Source organism: Ctenocephalides felis, unplaced genomic scaffold (genome assembly GCF_003426905.1).
Source record: "Ctenocephalides felis isolate EL2017-DRISC unplaced genomic scaffold, ASM342690v1 CF-g0.4_SCAFFOLD_01492, whole genome shotgun sequence".
Lineage (NCBI taxonomy): Eukaryota > Metazoa > Arthropoda > Insecta > Siphonaptera > Pulicidae > Ctenocephalides > Ctenocephalides felis.
The window spans coordinates 8,173,052-8,196,770 of record NW_020537646.1 but is presented as its reverse complement, the minus strand read 5'-3'; the positions used below and the strand labels follow the sequence as shown (position 1 = coordinate 8,196,770).

The 23,719-nt window shown below is 30.5% G+C and overlaps 1 protein-coding gene across 5 annotated transcripts in view; it reads right to left on the bottom strand.

The window, feature by feature from the left end:
- The window catches only part of LOC113371609 (segmentation protein cap'n'collar-like), a 90,144-nt gene that overhangs the window by 21,465 nt on the left and 44,960 nt on the right, over nucleotides 1–23,719 (bottom strand). For all 5 annotated transcript variants that reach the window (XM_026612251.1, XM_026612249.1, XM_026612250.1 and 2 more), the window contains 3 exons: nucleotides 6,865–6,980; nucleotides 6,608–6,740; nucleotides 6,196–6,320 (listed from right to left, as the gene is read on the bottom strand). In XM_026612251.1, the coding sequence (XP_026468036.1) occupies nucleotides 6,196–6,320; nucleotides 6,608–6,740; nucleotides 6,865–6,980 (374 nt within the window). The remainder of the gene's footprint in view (nucleotides 1–6,195; nucleotides 6,321–6,607; nucleotides 6,741–6,864; nucleotides 6,981–23,719) is intronic.

Below are 23,719 nucleotides of genomic sequence, written 5' to 3'. Positions count from 1 at the left end.
CAATATAGATCACCCAAAAGAAATTTAATTTGTATCAATTTAATTTTAGTTCTTTTTATTTGCAAATCTCTCAATAAATATTTAAAAATTTATTTATTTTTATATATAAAAATTAAAACATTTTCATTAAAAGCTATTTAATTATACTTTAAGTATACATCTTTAATTTGGAGGCATTTATCCTATATAAAGTTTAATATTTTAAATTAACCATATACGACTGAAATATTAATTTGTAAAAGTATTCTGAAAGCTTTATAATGTTAAAATTCTTCCAAAATAATCATAGCTAAATAGATGTGATAATGATTACTGATAATTTTCACGGCTGCAAATTTTATCTGAAATTTTACTTCAATCAATTCGAATATTTAATAATTATACAAATATAATTTTTCTCAATTTTGCAAACGTTATCATATAATTTAAATACTTTATTATAAAACGAGGCCAAAATCCCGCTAGTCGATGTTTAATCATAAATCAATAAAATTAGTTATTAAATTATAAACATGTTAGGTTATAAATATCGAAGTATATTTTTAGAGAGACTATAATCAAGCAGTGAATGGTGCAAATGTCTAGGTATTAGAAAACATGAAATTTAATTTTTGAATTAATACGAATTCAACTGGTAATATGCAATAAAACGAAGCGTAGACAATTTCACTAAAATATGTGCTAATGGATAGGAATAATTAATTGTAATAAAAAATAGCATATATGATTTGATAGAGCATCTTTATAACAATTTTTTTTGCGAAGAAAAATGTTGCACACCGCATTGCATATTAAGAATTTTTGTGTTGGTTGTGACTCCTATTAGAAAATTAAAAATTAGAACCTAGCTAACAATGTTGCATGATTCACTTGCATATAATTTGATCTAAAGTATATATTTATTAACGTTTATAGAACTGTATATTTATTATAGAAAAACAAATATTGTTATAAAAATCATTGCTTCACAAACTACTAGTATTATAGAATAGTAACATAGAATTAGATCTTTTGAGTATAGATTATTTCTATACATTTCAAACAATGAGCTATGTAATTTTCTTCGATATAAGGTCATGCGTACATCCGGACGAAATCAAAATATACCGAACTTGATGTTTAAGACAGAATCCAGAACATAAAATAATTGTTAAAAATATAGGGCCAAATATATTAATAAAATATAAATGTACGTGGTTTGGTTGGATGATCTAATACCAGATATAAGATCATGCGCAAGTATGGTACTATAATCCTTTGCCAATGTTTTCAAAGAATAAAAAATATAAACATTTATATAAGAAGATGTTATAAAGACGCCAATCACTACCGAAGGTCACAATCGACATCCGCCTAGTACCAAAATTTTGTATTTTTATAAACATACAAAAAATTCCACTAACGTATGCATTTCGTTATATACGACAGAAAAGATGAAAAAATATTTTCATAGACAGCCATGATGTATGATTGAATATTTGGAAAGACATCAATCATAAATCATAATTTGTATGTGACCTACAGACCTAGCAAAAGTCTTGATTTGGCTGGAATTACACCTTATTGTTCTGATCAATGCACAAAAATTATTTATATAAAAAAGACATCCCATACAATAGGCACCGATAACTATTATTGATGGACTTATAATTAGAATGATTTATTGTTAAGCAAATTGAAATGCGCGGCGTAGATCCTTTTCAAGTTTTAAGCGGCTATTGTTTCAAGCTTTTGTTAGGGCTCTTTTGAAAATGAGACTTTGGAAAGTGCCACGAGCGAATTTAGGGCAAACGTTAGAAAGAAATTAGCGGCTAATAACTATTAAATTAAATCCGCGCAGTAGATTCTGGACGGTATTTTAATTATGGAAATATTTTTGAATTGAATTTTATGAATGAAACATTCGGACTTAAAGATCATTATCAAACATTGTGGAGAACTTGGACTTGAAATAAGACAAGTTTAGATTTGTCATACATTATATAATTTCTTATTGATTATTTAGTAACTCACTATTTATTCATTTTAATTGACTCTTATGCAAAGTGACCTCTTTTATTGTAGTAAAAAAATAATGCATCATAAAATATATAAGTTATCAATTGCCCTGATTAATTAAATTTGTTGTGTAGATTTTATCAAATTAAAATTTGTGTACATGATGATATAAATTTATGACCCCGAAAACTACCAAAAATTAATCTGACAAGGCTGTTTACAAGATAATGAGATATTTTTGTTTGCGGAATTTACGTTTTCGTCAAAGAGAAGATAGATAAGTTATCAAATTTTATTAAGTTTTATTTATCTGCAGTACTGCAGATATATATATATATATATATATATATATATATATATATATATATATATGAAACATCAGATTGTATTTTGATATTACGCTAATAGATATGAGTATTGACATAATGAGTGAATTCGTACAAAGAGATTACAAAACTATTACTATACCTGATACTATAATCCAAACACTTTATATTTGTAAGCATAGCACATCTTAACCTTTTGTATCACTACATATGAAAATTGCATGTTATGAATAAACTTAGTTCAAATTTTAGGTACGTCACAAAACATTAACCAAAACAATTCATGTCAAGCACTATTAACACAAAGAGTACAAATCCACGGCCGAACAATGAATTTTTCGAACGGTTGTATCCGTTTCATAGAGGCAGTCAAAATGCCGCACACGTTACACAATATAATAAATATATCATTATCTATAATAAGTCATCAGAAACGCACGATAGACATACACAATCCGCGCGGTTATTACCGAGATTATTATTAGTATTGTTATTATAACGAAAATTTAAATGAATGTCCTTCGAAATTCGGTTATTGTCCATTGTCCATCGGCCGACAGCAGCGCTGACTGGGTGCCCGGCAGCGCGAACTACCTCGCCGGTGCAAGTTCAATATAATACTGAAGCTCGCCGGTAGATGCTACGCGACTGACAAACAAAGGTGATGGAATACAGGTGATTAATAATTATTTTTTATGCGCGTACCGATGTGTACTAAGGCAAATTCTATGAGACGAGTTAGTCGTATCAGGTGGGAATAAACGTATAAAAGAATATCTATATATACGTATTGATACATGAAGCATGAAGCGTATAATGAACGAGCTGTAGACGAGCGCGTTCTGTTCTGTTCTGTTCTGTAGTACTGCAGATTGATGTATGAAAGATATTAGTGGGGATCTGATTGTGAGTGCATTTTCATAAATGTAAAGAGAGAGATATTAATCAATGTAACAGTCATCACCTCTGTTGAAACAATTGCGGCGTTTTTTTTTTAATATAACGCATTTTCTTTGATTGACATGGAACACGCGCTAGCGCTCAACAAATTGTTACATATTTGCATATTGTTTCAACGCGTAAAAACAAAAAAGAACAACAGATTAATGACTCTGGCCAAAAAAGTATAATTATAAACAAGTTTCATTGTAATATTTTTGTTTTGGCAATTGCTATCTCGTGTCAATTCAAATTTTTTATTCATTCATAACCTAACCCTTATTATATTATTTTGCTATCTACATAATTTTTTGAATAATTAACTAGATATTATAAAACATTTTCATGCCCAACGTATATTAAATGTCCTCTAAATTGATGTCACCACATGTAGGCAACAAACCTCAGTGTATGCAAAAAATATATAACGCTAAAATACATTAATATTGAAATTGAGATTGAAAACAACAACATTGTCATTTCTATCAACACATTTAACTTATATAATTGTATCCCGAAAAACATCTTGACCCATAAAAATCTTTGTTTTCAATTTGCCGACGCTTTTGAACCTATATGATGCTCAATAAAATTATTAAAAATAATAATACCATACACTGTCCGATATGCGGTGTGAAAAATATGTCAAGAATTTTGTGATTACAATTTCAATATCCTAAACCAACAACAAAAGAGTGGTTCACAAGATGCATTCGTTACCACTCGAAATATTGAAACGACTCGGCTCCTTCGTCAATAAGTCTTTGACTTATCCAATTTTCTTCGAAATCATTTTTTTCTCTATTTATTTTATAACATTTTTAACTGACAACCAACTGTTGCCATCGATTTTTTTATGCATGCATACGCATTTGGTTTCGGAATAACATTCGGTTCTTTCGAAAAACAATTTTAGTAATTTTCCATTTTAAAGAGAAATCGATTACCTCTAAATTTTATAGTGGAAGTAAAAGATTTATGACATTTTATCGCATACGAATGACGACGGTAAAATAATAGATCCAAGGTGTGAAAAATAGTAATATACTACTAATGTGCTTCTAAATTACTCTCTAAATGACGGTAACATGACAGAGGTACCGAACATCATACGAAGTAATAACAAAAATTATATTTTATAAATTTGACTCTGTTATTATATAAATTTTGGTTTGCAAGTAACAAATTTCACCTTGACAATAACTTGATTAATGTGATAATTTTCGAAAACTTCCAGTAGAATCATTAACAGTTCCGCTAATAAAACAAACACTAAGGGGTATAAAATACTATAAAAGTCGTAAATAAAGAATGCGCTATGTATTGATAAAAACAGTTTCTCTAATCTTAGACAAAAAACTCATAAAACATCTATTAGGTTCCGTGAACAGCCATAGTTGAAAATGACATCAAAATGTTTTGAATTCATCCCGAACAGGTGCCAATAACGACAGTAGAAGAAAGTTTTCCTAATGACACAAATGCGAATGGTACCCGTTAAACGCAGAATCAAATAACTCCATTAATAAAACTATAAAAATGAAATGCACAATACTATTAATGAAGTGCCGACATTATAAATAGTGTTACTTCTTTAGTGTTACACAAACTGACCTATGATATATCTCAGTGCGTAATAAAAGTATACAACCGCAATTAAAATACAGTTCATAATCACATACGCTCGAATACAGCGGTTTCTATTGATGAAATGGTATTAGAAATCGATTTAAATACTATTTAACAATTATAAAAAATATTATCAATTACTTAAGATTTTTTTTGCAATTTCGTTGATATTAACTTCATATGTTTTTAGTAAAAATAAATCCTTTAACAAAACCGCCAATTTAATATTTCACCACTAAATAGTCCATTAGCGGAGAAAGCAAAACGATTGATGGTCTTTCGCTCTGCAGGGATTCGAAACCTGACTTCGAGTGTTCAACAAAGCAAATCGTTTGCGGCATTCCGCAGGATTTTTTGTATTATTATTCAAATGCGTTGCGAAGTTGCAAGGCGATTGTGGTCCAAGAGAAAGGACCAAAGAATTGACTTGACCACCCGAACAATGAAAATGATTAATTAGTATTGACAAATTTATAGACGACGGTAGCAGGGAAAGAGTTACCTGAATATATTTAAATAAGAGGGAGATTTATGAGTTTGTTGTTGCTTTAAGAGAAAGAAATTTTTTAAGTTCATGATCCTTCTAGTTACATGTAAACACCACTGAAATGGTTAAACGTAAAATTATAGAACGTATTATAAGCAACGTAAAAACCGATGATTTTGATATATTATAATATTAACGTCATAATATATATTTTAATACCAATCACTGGTTTTAGATCAGATCTTCTAACAGTAGTTATCCTTAATCTGCATCTTACATATATTTTCCATGTCCACACAAAACTCTCCTAAATCAATATTTACATACGAATCTGGTGCATGTTAAAGAAAAACTCATAATTTCATCATAGTTACTTCAAGTGGGCGCAACGGTTCTATTTATTTAAGCCGAAGATGAGATTTTCTTAAAGTGTTTACTTAATATCATAAAAATTTGACAGATTTCATCAGGTATGCTCGTCAGTCCGGTACCTGTTACGATTTTACAAAGAAATTCACCTGCGTTTTGGAAAAGAATTAATAGACCTTTTTTAACGCCATTATCTCTAGATCTGACAAAGTGGATCAGTTTATTAGAGACTTTGCGCAAATGGTAATTCCAAGTTTAACATCAAAAGTCAGAGACTAGCATAATAATAAAAGGACAGTGCGATAATTTAGGAATAAATTAACATACTAAAGTACTATAGTTATAGCGAATAAAGCAAAGTAATTCATATCACCAAATTAATTTCTGTACGTTATATTCAATTTATACATTGAAGGATGAAATAGTAAATAGTTCTATTTAGCTTACCTGGGAGAATGCGTGTGCTCCAGACAACTGACCATGGTGCAGTGGGTGAGAGCGCGGGTGCGCATGGTTGAACTGAGCCGTCTGAATCATGTCGCACAACAGGTCCAAGTCCTCTTCTTCAGTAGCTATAATAATTTAAAATAAAATATATATCAGAAAAGCATATTCGAATCATAATCTTTATCAACATTGATTCAAATACATTCTATTGAGGTTACAATTTACAATAATAAAAAAAGATAATCAAGAAATTTCAGAAAACATGTTTTAGAACAAATACTAACACTACAATTTAAAGCTTCATACTATTTCAAATAGTTTATATTAACATCCTTCTATTCAATTAATTTTATAAACAGTTTCAATATAAAAAAACAAATATTATAAATAATTAATTATTGTTAATAATTACCGTTGACAACGCCACTGGTCGTGGAAGTGCCCCGTTCGCTGCTACAGCTCGGAGAAGACGGACAAGCGGTTTGGTTCTCCGATGCGATGTCGCTGGATTCCGCCTGTTTGGTGGCCTCGCTTTTGATCTCAGTCTAAATAAAAAACATGGATTATTAAAAAAAAATTACACTAAAATAATAGAAACACATGAAATTTCTTTCAAGTAAGATTGCAAATAGACAAATAGTGTATTTTAATTCAAATTTCATTAAATACCTGAAGGGATTCGTCCTGCGGATCCTCCAAGCCGGCCAACTGCAAGGCTTCCTCCAATAAGAAGTCCTCCAGAGGCAGCGAGGATCCTTCCGGCAACTGTTTCAGCACATATTCACCTAAAGAAAGCAAAATATAGAATTAAAATAAAGTCAAGAAGTAAGTTGATTATCAAAATAGTTATTTGAAATCAACTATAAAAAAGTTTGAGCTTATATATATTGTTATACCTACTATTTGAAATAATGTATTATATTGACTTCATAATTGCTAATACTTAAATATTCGATCAATTGATGAAATTGATTCATAATTCGAATAACTATTAAAGTGAAACGATTCCGCATATTGTTATGTCAAATAAAACAAAAAGCTCTTTATCTTCGAGCGGTAATCTAACTCGGCTACCGGAATGACATGTAATATGTCAACGATTAATTAAATCAACACAGCCGATATATGCGGCAGGTAAGACGAGTTCTATACAAATTACTATACAAACAAATAGACTCTCAATACATATATTCTTCTTTTTGGTTATTTGTTATGTATAGAAACGCTGACATGTATTTAGCAACACATTCGAACTAGTTCGGTTTATTTACAGTAGATATAGATACAGAACGAAACAAAAAAGAATAATAAAAATACATAAAAGTGTTACGGTTATAGTCAATCAATAGAAATAATAAGTGATAAAAACAATAGATGTATGATCTGGAATTTTTATATATAATTTTTTTTCAACACATTTTTGAAGGGTCCATTTATTGCATAAAAGTTTTTTTTACTAAATATATTACGCAGTCTGATAACGCAAATATCGTTTACATTTTGCAAATTTAATTCTTTCACAATTCGGGTAATAATATATAAATTTGAGTAATAGAATTCAAAGGGTTAAAAAAGCAAAATGGAGTAAGTGATAGTTTTTGTAGAGAACTCCACAAAATATCAGGTGCACGTTCTAAATCATGTTTATATTTAAAATTAAATTTTAAACGAAGACAAATCTATACAGACCGACTATTATGTCGGTAAATATATATGGGGCATTAGAAATGACAAAAAAAACTTTGATATATAAACAGAGCATTTCAATAATCCAAAGATTGATAGAGATAAATAAAATATTATAAGTTTTATATTGTAACAATATTTATATATCAGTTCAAACATAAATGTCTATTTTATACGTGGTCAAACCTGTATAAACAAATTATCAAAAAGTATGAAAACATTAGAAATATCTACAAAGTCTTCAATAAGTCGATGGGCATTTAAATAATCTATTTATCCTTTATACAAATATTATTAGTTTCAATTTTAGACGTAGACAAATCTTTATAAGAAGTTACCAGAATTAGCCACAATGTCTTCGATGAGTCAATGAATCGTTACATAAACTATAAGCCAAAAATCAAGAAAATATTGTAAGTTTCATATTATTAAAATGGACGCTTATCGATATTTCTCATTCGCCATTTTGAATTTCAGGCCGCCTCGCTCCTATAAATTAAAAGGTTTTTATCCTTATTTTTTGCGGCAACGTCTGGTGCGTGTGAAGCGCGCGCCATTGTAATTACAGCCCTCGATTCCAGGGAATCGCATTCGGCCTCTCTTTCGTCCTCGCAGGACTCGACCGGGCCGAGACGGGAGGGACCGCTCTCGCACCGGCACCGTTTCATTTCGGACTAGTTACTTTTTTTGATTCGTTTTATTTCTGTTGAATTTTTAACGCTTGATTGTTTTAATGACATAAGGGTCTGCGTTTAAATACTTATATTGTCCTGTAATGAGATACAGAAGAAAGGATATTTTTATCGGGCATCAGATGAAAAAAAAATTATGATCAATAATTTGAAATAAAATGAATTCATTTGAAATAAATAAATTGACAAATCTAAAAGTGCGTATAAATGTAAAATGAAATATTACTTGTACTTAATAATTAAGTACAAAATTTCAAAATGAACTAAATTATTTCAAAATGCGGAAATAAGATAAATCTCATTTTAAACATAAAAGTAATAAAACCACCAAGTACTGCGACTCTAAATGTTAAAATACTATGCTGTTATTCTGAATGTTTTTCTCTAAAAGTTTAAGCAAGAATAAATGTAAACCAAATATTCACTTTATTTTATTTTTCCAATATCAGAAATCAGTTTATAAATGTTTTGTAAAAATCAAAAACCTTTCACTATGATTATTTCCAGATTCGACTTTAGGATTCATATGAATATTTCTAAAATGTTAAAATTATGTATAGTGAGCGTTATGAAAACTTTTATGATAGTATTACATTTACAATTTGTAGTCATCTGCCAAACTTTGAAGAAAATAATCTCTAGTTGTCTATTCGTAAAAAGAATTAGTTTTCTATCTATTATCAATGCAACAAAAATAACAAATGTTATAATTCTAACGGCATTAAAGTTTCCAGAGCTTTCTATTCTTAATGAAATGACATAAAAAGAAAATACACAATAATTAGGGAGTAATGATTCGAATAAATGAACACACCACAGTGAAAGTTAACAAAAAGTTCAATATACACCTCACCACAATAGCTGGACAATTTTGTTGGAATTTATCATATAATCCGTCCGGAAATAATGATCTTTTAATAATAATTAATTGTTTTGGTGATATAAACGCAGGAATATATCCAAAGATTTAATTAAATATTGATGAATACTAAAATTGAAATTTATACACGATGGTAATAGATTAGTGTAATTAGATTTGTGGTAGATTAAACGATTACCACATTGTCAGTACAAAAAACGTGAGAATAATAAGTAGATAGAGAAAATGACCAGAAGGTGATATTTTTTAAAATAAAATTTGGCTCGACAAAATCCATCTTATTATTAAAGATTACCGCTTGCTTATGACTGAATAAATAAATAATTAGTTCGCATCAAAATTACTTATATGATTCAAAATTATTCAAACAAAATGTTTCAATGGTTCTTCATGTTTTACCCTCGAGTCTTAACACTTTCCACTCGCGAATTTCGAGATTCATATGAATTTTGCCGCCGGAGCGGCGGCATCCGAGTCGAAAGGGTTAAATATATAATAGTAAATGTATAAATATTTTCCGAAAAAACACTTAAGATAAGTATTTTAGTTTGGTTGGTTGGATGGCCAATGAGAAGTTTGTTTTCACAGATAATCAAGACCGCTATATAGTAGTAATTAATTTAAGAAGCAGTTAACGAATTCAAGAGTATTCTGTCTTCTCTTGGCAATATAAATAAACATCTATCTTTTCGAATTTGGAATATTGATTCGGTGCATTGTAGTCCAATGTGACTACGACGATTGCAATCAACGGCAACGTCTAAAACGTCGATGTATATATTTAGTATTCAGAGATCCCGACGTGAGATATGTCGGGTTCCCTAGTAAGGAACTTGTCCGCTCATGTCAAATAGAAACGCCTTATTATATTATGAGGAGCGGCGCAATACTTCAAGTTCGACTCTAAAGTTTCCTTTTCTGTTTTGTATCGAGCAAAAAATACACACCAATATCCAAGTCGCTCGATGAAATACTCACAATGAAAGATGCAAAAGTGCAAAGCGCGAATAAAAATAACCTTTAATGGACTAGAAAGGGATACACGCTACGATGCATTGATGGAGATACCACAAATGCAAAAAAAAACTTTTGATGGTGAGTGATTTCTAGAGAATACAAAATCGGATAAATACCAATTGACATTAGTCACTTGAGAGGGAATTGACGTTGTGTACGAAGTAAATCTTAAACCGACAAATAAAGCTAACATCAGCAATATTTTGGTAGTACTTGAGAAGTCAAAATTAGTCGTCTGTTATGATGGTCGGTTATTTTAATGTATAAAATAGAAGCATAAATTGATCATTGACCAAATCACCAGCTATAAATAACAAATTAATTCTTCTAAATTAAGGCCTACAAAACTAAGTAAAATTGATAAACATAAATACCGTATCGGATGAAATTCTTGTTATGAAGAAGATTTACCAAAGATTTGAAAATGCATTCTTTGTTGTGCCAAATCATACCAATGTGTGAATAAAATCTAACTATTCAACAAATGTATGTATGTATTGTTTAATCATTGGCACGCTGCTAATACGACTAATTACTACATTTCTCATCTGAATACCCATCATACAATGTCCGAGCGTTTCCCATAAATTAAATCTGCACTAGACCATCATTCTATTACAATATATTTCTAAGCCTATTCCCAACTATTCTTCAAATGATATATCGAAGTCATCACGATCCATTGTCCAGGCATCTATCTATTGATTCGAATTATGAATTTTCCTATCCCGGATGAATGCGATACTTGGCCGTATTATTTGCAAAACTATTACATTCGAGATTCCGAACAAAACATCGAAGAAATGACTTTGTTCGTGAAGATTCTAATTGTATTCCGGTGCAATGTTAAATGCAATGGAAATCGTGCGACGGCAGAGGAAGAGATCGGAATGGAATGATCGATGATACTGGGGCGATTGCTATAGATTATGTTACAATACTTCAATTAATTAGAATAAAATATAAAAAATCAATTAATTATAATAGCAACTTATTAGAATAGTAAATAAGTAAGCCATTTGGTTTTTGAAGTTATGCAGTTTTGATGAGTCCATAGTCAAAAAGACAACAAAATGAAATAACAACAAACAACAATATTAGTATTGAATGGAAAATTTATGGGAACATCAGCAAATGTATGCGTTTCAGAAGATACAAGAATTGATCATGTTCAATATTCCGATGAAACACATTTGTTCATCTCATTTTAAAAGTTGTAGATAATAATGATATTTATGATAATGTCTATACATCTGTCATAAAACTTCAGCAATTAGTTTTTCATTTTCTAATCCCCTTGTATCAAGAAATAGAACATCTCTATCAAAAATTCCCCATCATTAGAATCGCAAATTTTAATTCACATATATAACTTCAAAGCTCCCCTAGAAATCCATTTCTAACAATTGAGTTTCAACATACTGATAATTTCCAACTAAAAATACCTTACAAAAGTAAACAAAATCATTTATCATAATACATATTTAATAAATCTCAACAGCCCGGCGTAACTAAAGCGTCCTAACAACGATTAATAGTGAAAAACTAAAAATTTTCAAACCCACCGAGTATCAAAAGTACCGAAGTTTTTGAAGTTACGACAAACTTCCACACGTCCGCCGTATGCTCTTTGGGATTACACGAAATTTACCTTTGTTGAACATCATTAATCTTAAATATGGAATTTTGACGTGAACGAGCGACCCTTCAAGTCGGTGCCAACAAAAATACAAAATGATGCGACGCTGCTCAGCACTTTTGCGGCGGCCCTTGTAAATCATCACAATTACGAACAGTATGTTAATCCTTTTTAGGCGATTGTGCAAGTAAAAGTAATGGCTAATTATAGGATTTGGTTATTCAATATTTCTAATAGTTTTATATAAAAGACAATTAGGTATGCCAACCATATGACATTTTTCACGGGTTAGATTGAAAAGAATTTCATTTTTATTTGGAACTAAAATTGAATAACCAAAGAAACGTTTGAAAAAGTTTGTAGCAATACATAATAAAATATTACCCATTTATCTACGGATAACAATTTTTAATGATCCGACATCTTGAAAAATTTTAATCTATTTGGTATGTAAATATTATCATTCAAACAACATAAATTATAGGCTAAAATTTAATTTTTAGAAAAATTAAAATTTGTTAATAATCATCAAATTGCACATAGAAGGGAAGAACAATAAGTGAGTATAAAAATGTTTGTTAATAGTCACATATAGATAAAACAATATGATCAGCATGCAATATTGTCCCAACTCGTTAATGTAACTGTTTTGCAATTGAATCATTTGTTTTTAGGCCATTGTGATCAGATTCATCTAACAAATCTTTATAATATTATTATCCCGATAAATAAAATATAATTGAACAAATAAAATTCATTGTCGTGACTATAAATCATTTATTTTGATTTATTTATTATTTGACTTCTAACCATTCTCACCTCAATCCACAGTATATAATTAGCAACCTTTAAAACTTTGGTAATCCTCAATGATAGAAGACACTGATACACGAAATTCAATTTAACACAATTGTTATAACATTAAAATCAATTGTTATACATATATACATTTTGAATAAAAATTTCACAAATAAATCACTTATCACTATATAACACGAAAATGTAAGACAGATGCACAATTATTTGATCACTTTATAATTAACAAATATAATGTTGATAAAACACTTCAAATTAGATAAACGCTTTAATTTATTAGATATTTATACACTCACAATGTAATCATATTTGTTTTGGCAAAATTACGTAAATCGAGCAATTTCCATTGCGTTTAATCCGCGATTTAAACCGATTAAGCTCAGTACAAAAACATTCGCTATCGGTTTTCCGCAGCTTTCCCTCGAAACTTTTGAAAAGTTGGTCGGCACGTTTTTCGTCTATTGTCTGTCGGTTAGGCTGGCATAGGGGCGAGCGGCGCAAACAGAACTGACGGCGATATTCTGCTTCGTAATGCTGAAGCAATACACGGCGTGCACGAGGGGCGCAAGAGCCGAGAACGAATAGAACTCGAGGCAGAGATCGGGAGGGGGTACGGGGAGTATTGTACCAGAGACTGGGGTGCCCCATGCTGTGAGGCTCACGATGCCACTACCCACTATTGTAAAAGACACAGGAACGGACTAAAGATCGAGCAACGGGGAATAGAAAAAATATAATATTGAAGATAATTATTTTATAGGTTTCACTCGCAAATTATTCAAAATTGTGTGATAAACGTCTACACAAAGTTGCAACTTTGCTATCTTTTCATCATGTAATCATAAAGTGATTTTTTCCGTGTGAAATCATCTATAATTGTGAAATACTTTATATTTTTTGTTGACAAATGTGTACTGTTGAATGATTCGAATGATATATTTTGTTTTAGCCTGAAAAATTATTATCATTTAAAACAGAAACGAAATTATTGTAACAACTAATATTAATAATTCTATACTAGATAATTATATACTAATTCTTGGTAGGAAAGTATCGTGTGTGAAAATAAGTTCTTTAAGAATGTTGTTAAGAGATATATAGAATTTTCATTTCCTTTAAATATTCTTTAATACTAAATCGCGATAATATATCGTGTGTGAAAACAAGTTCTTTAAGAATGTTGTAAAGAGATTTATAGAATTTTTATTTCCTTTAAATATTCTTTAATACTAAATCGCGATTCTTTGAATAGCATAACATACAGTCCATCTAAAATATTAAATGAGGAAGCAAGTTTTAATGTGGGACCTTTAACAAGTCTTGTGTTACAGCAATTAGTTTTGGCAGTTAAACTTAAATTAAACAGATTGACATTTGATTTATTTTATTTATTTAAAATAAAAGTTATTTTATTCTGTTATAAAAAAATAAATTAATATTGGATTGCCCTCCTTTACTGGATTTATATCATTTATTACCATGAATTGTCAAAAAACAATATACTAGTACGACTAGAATCTCTTATTACCAATTCAGCCCTGTCTTAAATACATATATTCGACCTTTGAGCCAATCACGAGTCACGCAGCATTTCAAACATGGCCGACGTCAATTGCTCATTTTCATGAGACCGATTCCGTCCCGTTCACTCGCACTGTGGCACCGGGGCGCTCTCCTCGCCGGACTCCGAGAGAGAGCAACCGAGCCTCGGCACGGGCGCGGGCACGACTTTGCGGCCGAGAGCTTTCGACTATGCGCAAACATGAAGGGAGGCGATCTAACAAAGATTTTTGCATTGGATAAATGAAGATTTGGACATTTTTCGCGAAATGAAAGTCGAAAGTTATAGTGATTGTTGTTTAATATTAATATACATTAAATACCGCTATCAATAAACATCACAATACTTAAAATGTTACCATAGAATGCCGATTCAAAAGCTCGTTGAAGATGCAAGTGGATCTATTTTTATTGCAATCACAAATGTATCGATATACTCAATTGTACCTTTATAGTTATAAATTGATTATGAAAATGCAGCGTCTACTAAATTTTATCTAACCATAAAAAATCGTATTAAAAGTGACCGCATAAGAAAAATTCACTAACGTCAACAGAATGTAGACGTAGACTCCTCAATAGTGATTTTCATTTCATGGGGCATATACAAAATAATTTAAACCGGATCAGTTGAACCAAACATCACCGAAATCAGTAGATCTGGTAATTTGAAATCTTGAAATAAAAGCAAGATCATAATAATTTTGATTTGAATATAAAGTAGGTATATCATTTTCATTGTAAATATCTGAACGGTTTAGTTAACTATCTTAAGAATGTTTAACATTATATTTAACCTAAATAGTCTTTCCTGTTACAACTTACAATAAGGGATAATAACGGTGATTCGTGCAAGTCATCTCTTATATACGCCTATACTTCTGCCTATACAAAATTTCATTATACCATATATAAACCGAACTTAAGTTATTTTCCATGACAATTGTTGATAAATAATGTAAACACCCTAATTATAATAAATGTCGCAGTTGTAAAAACATTCAAGTACTTTATTTAACAAATTCCTGAATTAATTTTGCTATTATTCTGAATGAAAAGTATTTTCAAAAATTATATATTTTTGGCAATTAGGTATAATTATTGCGTCTTTTTATCAGATCAACGCTATATCCCTATTCCATACAAAATATTTACATTATTTTTTAATATCTCTTTTCATTCAGCAGCTGGCCTCAAAATTTCTTCTGCAGCAGACATGTAATAATAGGCGGGATATTAATTTGAATTCTTTTATTATTCCCAGCCTATATGCCCGCATCTGCGTCAGTGTATGATGACCAATACGAAGAAAACGAACTGTAGACATATACAAAAACCAATCAAACTTGATATGTTTTTTCTATTTCAGAACTATTAATATTAGCCATTGATGAATGATACAGATGAAAAAAATCGAGGCAGTTAATAGAACGCCGTCACGAAAATAAAGGCAAGAAAATACATGAGTTGGATACTCGGTAGAGCTTGGATAATGTACATATGAAGAAAAATCTATATGGATAAAATATAATGAAATTTGTAATATTTATAATATTGTAAATATATATTTCAAATTTTGCGTCATAAATTGCTGTTCGCTATCGGCAATGTTAAATGTGGGTAAACTATAAAGAACTTAGACATCATAATGACAGCGTCCAGCAATAAGATAAAACTAATTGTCCTACAATTACAATTACTGGCAGAGATTACAATAAATGATTGCATTAATCACATACGGTTTTCCATGACCGTATTATGAACGAATGCATTTTTTATACTCGGCAGTGCATTATGCTATGGCCGTGACTCGGAATCGACGCTGATTCAGGCTTACATGCGTCGAACGCGAAGATAATTCCTCGACATTTTGTTCTCATGCCATGAAAGGATACGGGTATCTCTCTAATTATATATCAGCGCTTTCTGAACTTTATTCACTTAGGAATAAGAGAAAGATTGAAATAAGAAAAAAGCTACATATCTTCCACACATTAAAAATGATAAATTCTGTTAGAAATGGAAAAATTTAAAAAAAGTCACGTTAATATGATACATATGATATCCAAATAAAATGTTACGTATAATATGTATCTAAAATATTAATACAATAGCTAACAAAATTAAACAAACATAACTCATTGTTATTAGATTTTCACAAAGAAACCAATACCAATTCTAATGAACTATTTTCCATATAATTAAAGGAAGATGTGTTGCTCTTGATTTCGGCAGTTTTCTTGTAACTTCATGCAAGACTTGGTAGTTTTGCTGTTGTTATTTAAAATTTGTCACCAGTTTAATAAATGTAAAAATTATTAAATAATAAATAAATGGGGTGAACAATCTTGTCAGAAGTTGAATTTAGAAGTAAGTCGATATAAATTAAACCGTATTATTTTTTATAGTCATAATTAATTAAGCGATTATTCCGGCCTAAGCAAAAGGCAAAAGTTCAATCTCAACTAAATAATCAAATTTTTTATTCACATTCACCGCCGTATTCCTAGAAAGCTTCAACGCTTTCCACAATGCTAACATTTAACTTCAGTGGATTACAAACTAAGCTATTGTTCATATTTTTTGCTGATATAATACGGAAAAGGCATTCTGCAAATTTCCTGTTCGGCTTATTCTTTGAAACAAACGGGATAGTTATACAACGTCTCTATATCGCTATAATAAAGTACAATGGCATATGGCAAGGGGAAAGGTATCTATCTGAGCGCATAGAAGCGCATAGCTCGGGCAGCTCGGCCGCCTCGACGCAGCCGAGAGGCGACCGACTCTATTCCAGTGGGGTGAAACGCACGAAGGCGTGGTTTCTTAGAGGGTCAATATGGATTGCTACGGATAGATTATTATCGGCGTCGGTTGGCGAATTTTGTAAAAAAAATAATTAATTTGGGAAAAATAGATATTTCATTGGATTCTCTGAATACAATCAAATAATATTCTCTAGTAGAAAATAAAATTTCATTCCGGATGTATTTAAAGTGCTTGAACATTTCACATTAGCGCAGCTATTTGTTTACCAAAAATCAAATAATCATTTAATAGGTTCTCAATAAAAAAATGTCTAAATAAAAGTTATGCTTTATAATTAACTAAATGCTAAGAAACACAATACCGAGGCGATTAATAAGCCAGTGTTTAAAGTAGTCCCAAATTTTCGTCAATTCCAATAGCTTAAGCAGTGAGCTATATTCAATTAAATAAAACATTCAAAGGTTTCAATTGATGGATTCGGTATTCAAAATATTACCAAGGCAAAACAAAAATTGATAAATTAAGCGATTTTTCCATGACAAATGGTTAAACCATCTATTATTTTACACAATGGCAAATTACAAACTAGTAATATAATTTTTATATTTTCATGCATATTATTATAGCAACAATCAAAAAACTTGTACTTCCACAACATCGGTTATAATTTATGACATCTAGTAACCGGTATAGTGTCAACGAGTAATGCGATGATTATATTGTACAATGAACTATCGGATACACTACCATAATTACAAGTAATTGCTTACCAATCATGTGGGAATTTTCACAATTATATTACCGATCTTGGCCTCTAATTAATTAATGATCTAGTTAAGTAATGCTAAGTATGATAATTATAGCGCAGTGCGGCTATCGTGTGTTCTTTTGTTCGATTTGTAATTAATACCAAACTGTTAGAGTAATTTGAAATTAGAAAAAGCTGTTGAATTAGAAAGCGAATTATAAATTGAATAATCAACATGGCAATTATGTACGGTTTTTTAGAAAATCAAATATATGTAGTTTAAATGCTCTTATGTACCTGGCAATTAGATGACATGAGCGAATTGAAATTCAGCTCCATAGTAACAGAAATAAAATACAGATGTAGCATTTGGAATATAAAATAAAAAGGAGCTCATTATCTTATAATTATATTGTATTACAAATTTATCTAAAAATTGTAACAAAATTTGTATAATATTTTAAAATAGTATAAATTGCGAATTCATTTTATCATGTAGGGAACTATAGCCTAAAACTCTATATTATTTCTTTTAGCCAATTAACGGAACGCTGGTCCTCCGTTACACCTGCAACTGAAATGTTTTTTCAACGGCTGGTTTTACGGAGCGGAAACTAAATTTTATTTTGAAAGCAGATCAAGCGCGAATATAACGAATCGATTAAAAACTGTATCGAAAATGCTCCAACTCCATATTGTAAACATTAAATAAGGCAATGAATTTTTGTAATTGTTGTTTCTGACTCGAAGCGAATGTTATAAAATAGTTGAAAAGTTTTTGCGTAATAGAGGAGATGAACGAATTAATAATAGGACAAAGTGTTTTAGATTAGACAAATGAGCTCATAGTTTTAATTGAGTTAAAAAATAAAACAGCCTACAAAAACTTTCATAATAAAATGAATGTATAAGCAGGTGTTACAAAAGAATCATTACAAAACTGTCAACTCCAGTATCACATCTCTATTTCACCTCCGTGACAAACTATAATCGTTAGTATTATTAACAAAACGTGCTAATATAAAAGAAAAAAAAATTCATTCTATTCACACGATATACATATCTATTTGCCAAACTACAGGCAGTTGTTCAGAATTAGAGGGCTTTTTTGAAAAATGGTTACGAATATAACATGTATATGGAATATTAGAAACGTATTTTTGTAAAAGAAAAAAGTCATATTTCAAATGACTGCGCGGATTTTCAAACAACGAAAGAATTTTTGTGACAGCATCTGTTACTGTGCCTTCCATATTAATAATTTTTCAAGGGAGCTAGATATAGGTATGATAGAATATATATATATATATATATATATATATATATATATAATGTATGTCCGTATCTTATGTAATATAAGTGTCAGCCTGATCAGCCGAGTCAAGAAATATAGACATCAGAGATTTTGGGAACAATAAGACGAAAAATCGTTGTCACATTATATTTGGAGAGAAGTCGTGAATGGATAGTTTCAGATTTTTGCCTTTGTGGAATAAATCCATAGTCATTATTAGTGAAATAGTATGATGGGGCAAAAAGATGAATATAGGAGAAATGGAAGTAAGAAATGAAGCTCTCAAATTATGACCAAAAGTCGGACTAGAAGAATAAACATTTAACTCTAATAAATTAGCCTTCATAACAATTTTCATTTACAAAATAACGAATTATATTTTTCTACTCCAGATCACAAGAAATGATTTGCAATAATAAACTTCTCTATACAGATCTCATCAATTATCTTCCAGGCATTCGTAGAACTGTAATTTATCGGTTTTCTATTACACATTTCCTACATATTAAATTATTTAAATTACAATCGATTCCAATTGTAAGTCCATCGTTCAATTTCTTCAAATAGACTTCGTAAGTGAAATCTCTCATCGAAATGACACGCTGAGTTAGAAATTAAACTCTACATATATGGAGATAGATTAGTGTGAAATGACACATGAAATTTGATCAATAGATCAGTTAAAATTATATCATTAAGGAAATGAATTTGATAGACTTTATGCGGGTATTTGAAGCTACAAGTACAAATTTCCTATATTGAAGTTAATAATTAGGTGCATATTAGAAAAATACAAAACTTTGATCGACTTAGAATTTACTTTATAAACATCGTACAGAACTTCAATTCCTTCATAAACTTCAATACTTTTCACACGAATTAAATATCTGTAATTTTTATCATATAGTTTAGAAATAATGTACATTCGCTAATAAATAATGGACTTCATATAAATCTGAAACCGAATAATTAATTCTGTTGAATACATTTTTCACTGACTGAAAGACTGTATCATTTTGACACTAATCAGTGTAGATACAAAATTAAGAGCAAGTGAATTACAAAACGTAGTTCTGTTCTATAAGATAATTAAAGTGATTAAACCACCAGAGAAGGAATATATCTGTGATCGCTAAAGCAACAAATCTACATTGTTAAGAATTATGAGGCAATGATATCGATAACTAAAATCAGATCAAAGTGATTGTAATATAATTATTTTCATGTCAGCACTTGTATAACACTTTTATTTGATACATTTCTACAACGACAAGAAATAAGACGGATAAAGAAGTCGTCAAACCAGAGGGAATGTAATACAAAATATATCATTGCTATTTACACAAAAGTTTATGAAATTAAATAGTAAATTGGATTGAAATCATTTATTTTTTATGATGATTATAAACTCTATTGATGATCTGCGGTGTTACATTCACGATAATGTTCTCTGCCTAGTGATCAAATCTTTCCAATACGTTTCGGTCTGACACCAGCCCAATAAGTTGGCATTTTATTATATCTATTCGATGGATCTATATCATTGTGTCCAGTACATCAAGATACCCACATTGCACTGTCAAAGAACAGTCTGTCAAAATATTACTCTTATCGTTCGCATTGGAACGCGTATTATTATTATTAGCTGTGCCCATGCTTTGCGTGGGATATCGGGCGTGTCCATCGACGGAGAACATGTGATAGATTGCGAACGAGAGATATCCAAAAACAGATAATTAGTTGAGATAGAAATTAGAAATACCTACACGAGAGAAAGGTACTTCGATGTAACAGGTGAAGGATAATACATTAGTTAAAAATGACATGTAAATTTATACTTATTTACAATCTTGGAACAAGCATGTAGCCGTGCAGGTTAGCAGCAAAGCAAGTGCAGATTTTTGTTAGAAAATCAAAGACATTTTTTTCATGGAATCAAATAACTTTATTCTGTAATTTTGACTGGTTGACCAGCTTTCTGGTTTTATAAGCAAAAAACTAACCAGGCACAATTTGACACTATCATAATCATTGAATTGTTTACCATTCAAAGAGTTTTGAAAAGATCGAAACAAAAATTAATCAGAAGATGCAAGATCAGGACTATATGGTGGATATGGCAAAATATCCTAACCAAAGCTTGAATAAATTGCCAAAGTGTGATGTCAATAATAGAATAAATCACCTTTTCGGTTTGTCAACTTAGGCCGCTTTTCTTCGACTACGATGTTTAAATTCGTTAGTTGTCTAAAGTAGATATCAGAATTGATCATTCGATGAGGTGGTAAGAGTAAAAGTAGACAACTCATTTGTAATCAACTTCTACTGGACGAACAAAGGATCTTTCATGTTTGAGTGAAAAATCACCAGAACAAAATTTGGCAAACCATTTGCCATCTTTTTAAGGCTTCATCACCATGAATAACTTACAACTTTTTTGAGCTATTTTAAAAGTTCAATTGAAACCATCTAAGATGTATACCGCATTTACTTAGTTGCCAACTTAATACATGTTGTTTTGTAAAAATGATATATAATGTTTTTTATTCTATTACGAATGCGTTCGAGTAAATAAACATTGCGACATGATTTTTTTTCTCATTAAAAAGATCCCATCAACATTTCGAACTAAACATCATTTATTATATCCAACACATGTCGGTTTATCAGTAAACACACACATGTATATGCGTATATATATATATATATATATATATATATATATATAATTCCCGCGACATGGACCTCTCGCTACATTACCAAGCATTAGCATCAAAGCATCATTTATCAAATCGTAGTCTCCCGTCCCTATCGCCCCTGCGCATTTCGCGATACTCTCCTCTCGGTCTTTCTCGCTTTCAAAATGGTGCCTGCACGTGTAATGGTGTCGTCTATTGTGTCGGCCATTTTGTGAGGACATACAACACAATATGTTTTAGAAATCCAATATATCAAATACGGTTTGTTGAGTCGGTTCAATACGTTATTAAAACTTCTATACTCAATCTAAATCCATTGCCCAGAAATAGGCACGGATTTTCAGAAGCCGGAGGAAATTTCAACATTGTAGGGAAATGGAAGGACATTGTGCCTATTGCATTAAGGATATTATTTGTGATCATAAACATTTATAATTTGAACCGAATTACACAAATTATTTCTTTGCAATCATGACCCGATAAATATTGACCAAATTTATCTGTTTAATCCAAATCACATCGAAATTTTTCATATCCTTTTAGGTATCGTTAGTCAATCCATCAATATATTCAAATAATATTCATTCTTTCAGTTTACCGATTTTTGTCAACTTTCGCTCCAAATAATTTCTCCAAAGACTTATAAATCTCTGTCGCCTTTGGTTCTCGTAGTCATGAATAACTGTATCTTCACCGAAGTTATTCTCTCACGAGTCACGATGAGAAGCCATAAATGAAAATAACATTTCACTGAGTTGCGATGAAAAACTGAAAATCTTTCATGGTGTAATTTGTAAGGTTTAAGGTCAACAGTTCGACAATCGCAACATTGACATAATGCGGATGATCTGTGAAATTTCTGATTTATCTCTTTCACAAAGTGCACGATCTAATAGAACTGCCAAAATTCGAACTTTATCAAATAACTCATTGCGGATGAATGGATGATATAAAAGGAAGCTAGGTCAAAGAAATATGATTTCAAATTTATATGAAGTATATATTAACGTAAGATACATATGCCCAACACTTAAATTCAGGTATTTCAGCTTAATAATACCTTCTTAAAATTGTTTATATTAAACTTGTCCAAGAATTATCGTAATAAAATTTGTTCCCATAGTTTCATATTGGCATTATTCGTTCATGCTCAATGCAATTTCTTTATAACTCATGAATAAGTAACTGTAAAAACGTAATATTACATATGGAACATGTCAGACGATTCTGAAATATCATTGTAGGAGTGCACACCTTCCTTATGATGTATTACATGATAATTTTATGCAAACTTCTTGCAAACCCAGGGCGGTTTCTCGTATTATTCCACATATTAATAATAAATAATTATTGAACATTGAAACTAGATAATCGTTGCAAGTGCTCTATTTCAAACAAATTCTTATTAAATTCTCTTTTAGCTACTATGTCGAAGTATTAACCGTCGAAATTTACCACGTCATACAGAAGTAATTAAAAAATAGATTACTTTGGCTCTGATGAGAATTAATAGTGATTGAGCGTGAATAATTCACATTAATAACGCGAAAGTTACACAACGAGTTACGCCTACATCAAATGTTATTTAGTTAATTACTTTTATTCATATAGGATGACCAAAAAGCCATTGGATGTCATGAAAGTTAAATTGATAAGTCGAACTCCAAACACGATGACATTCTTTATATATTTGAGAAATATGTAAGAAGTAAAAAGAAAATATT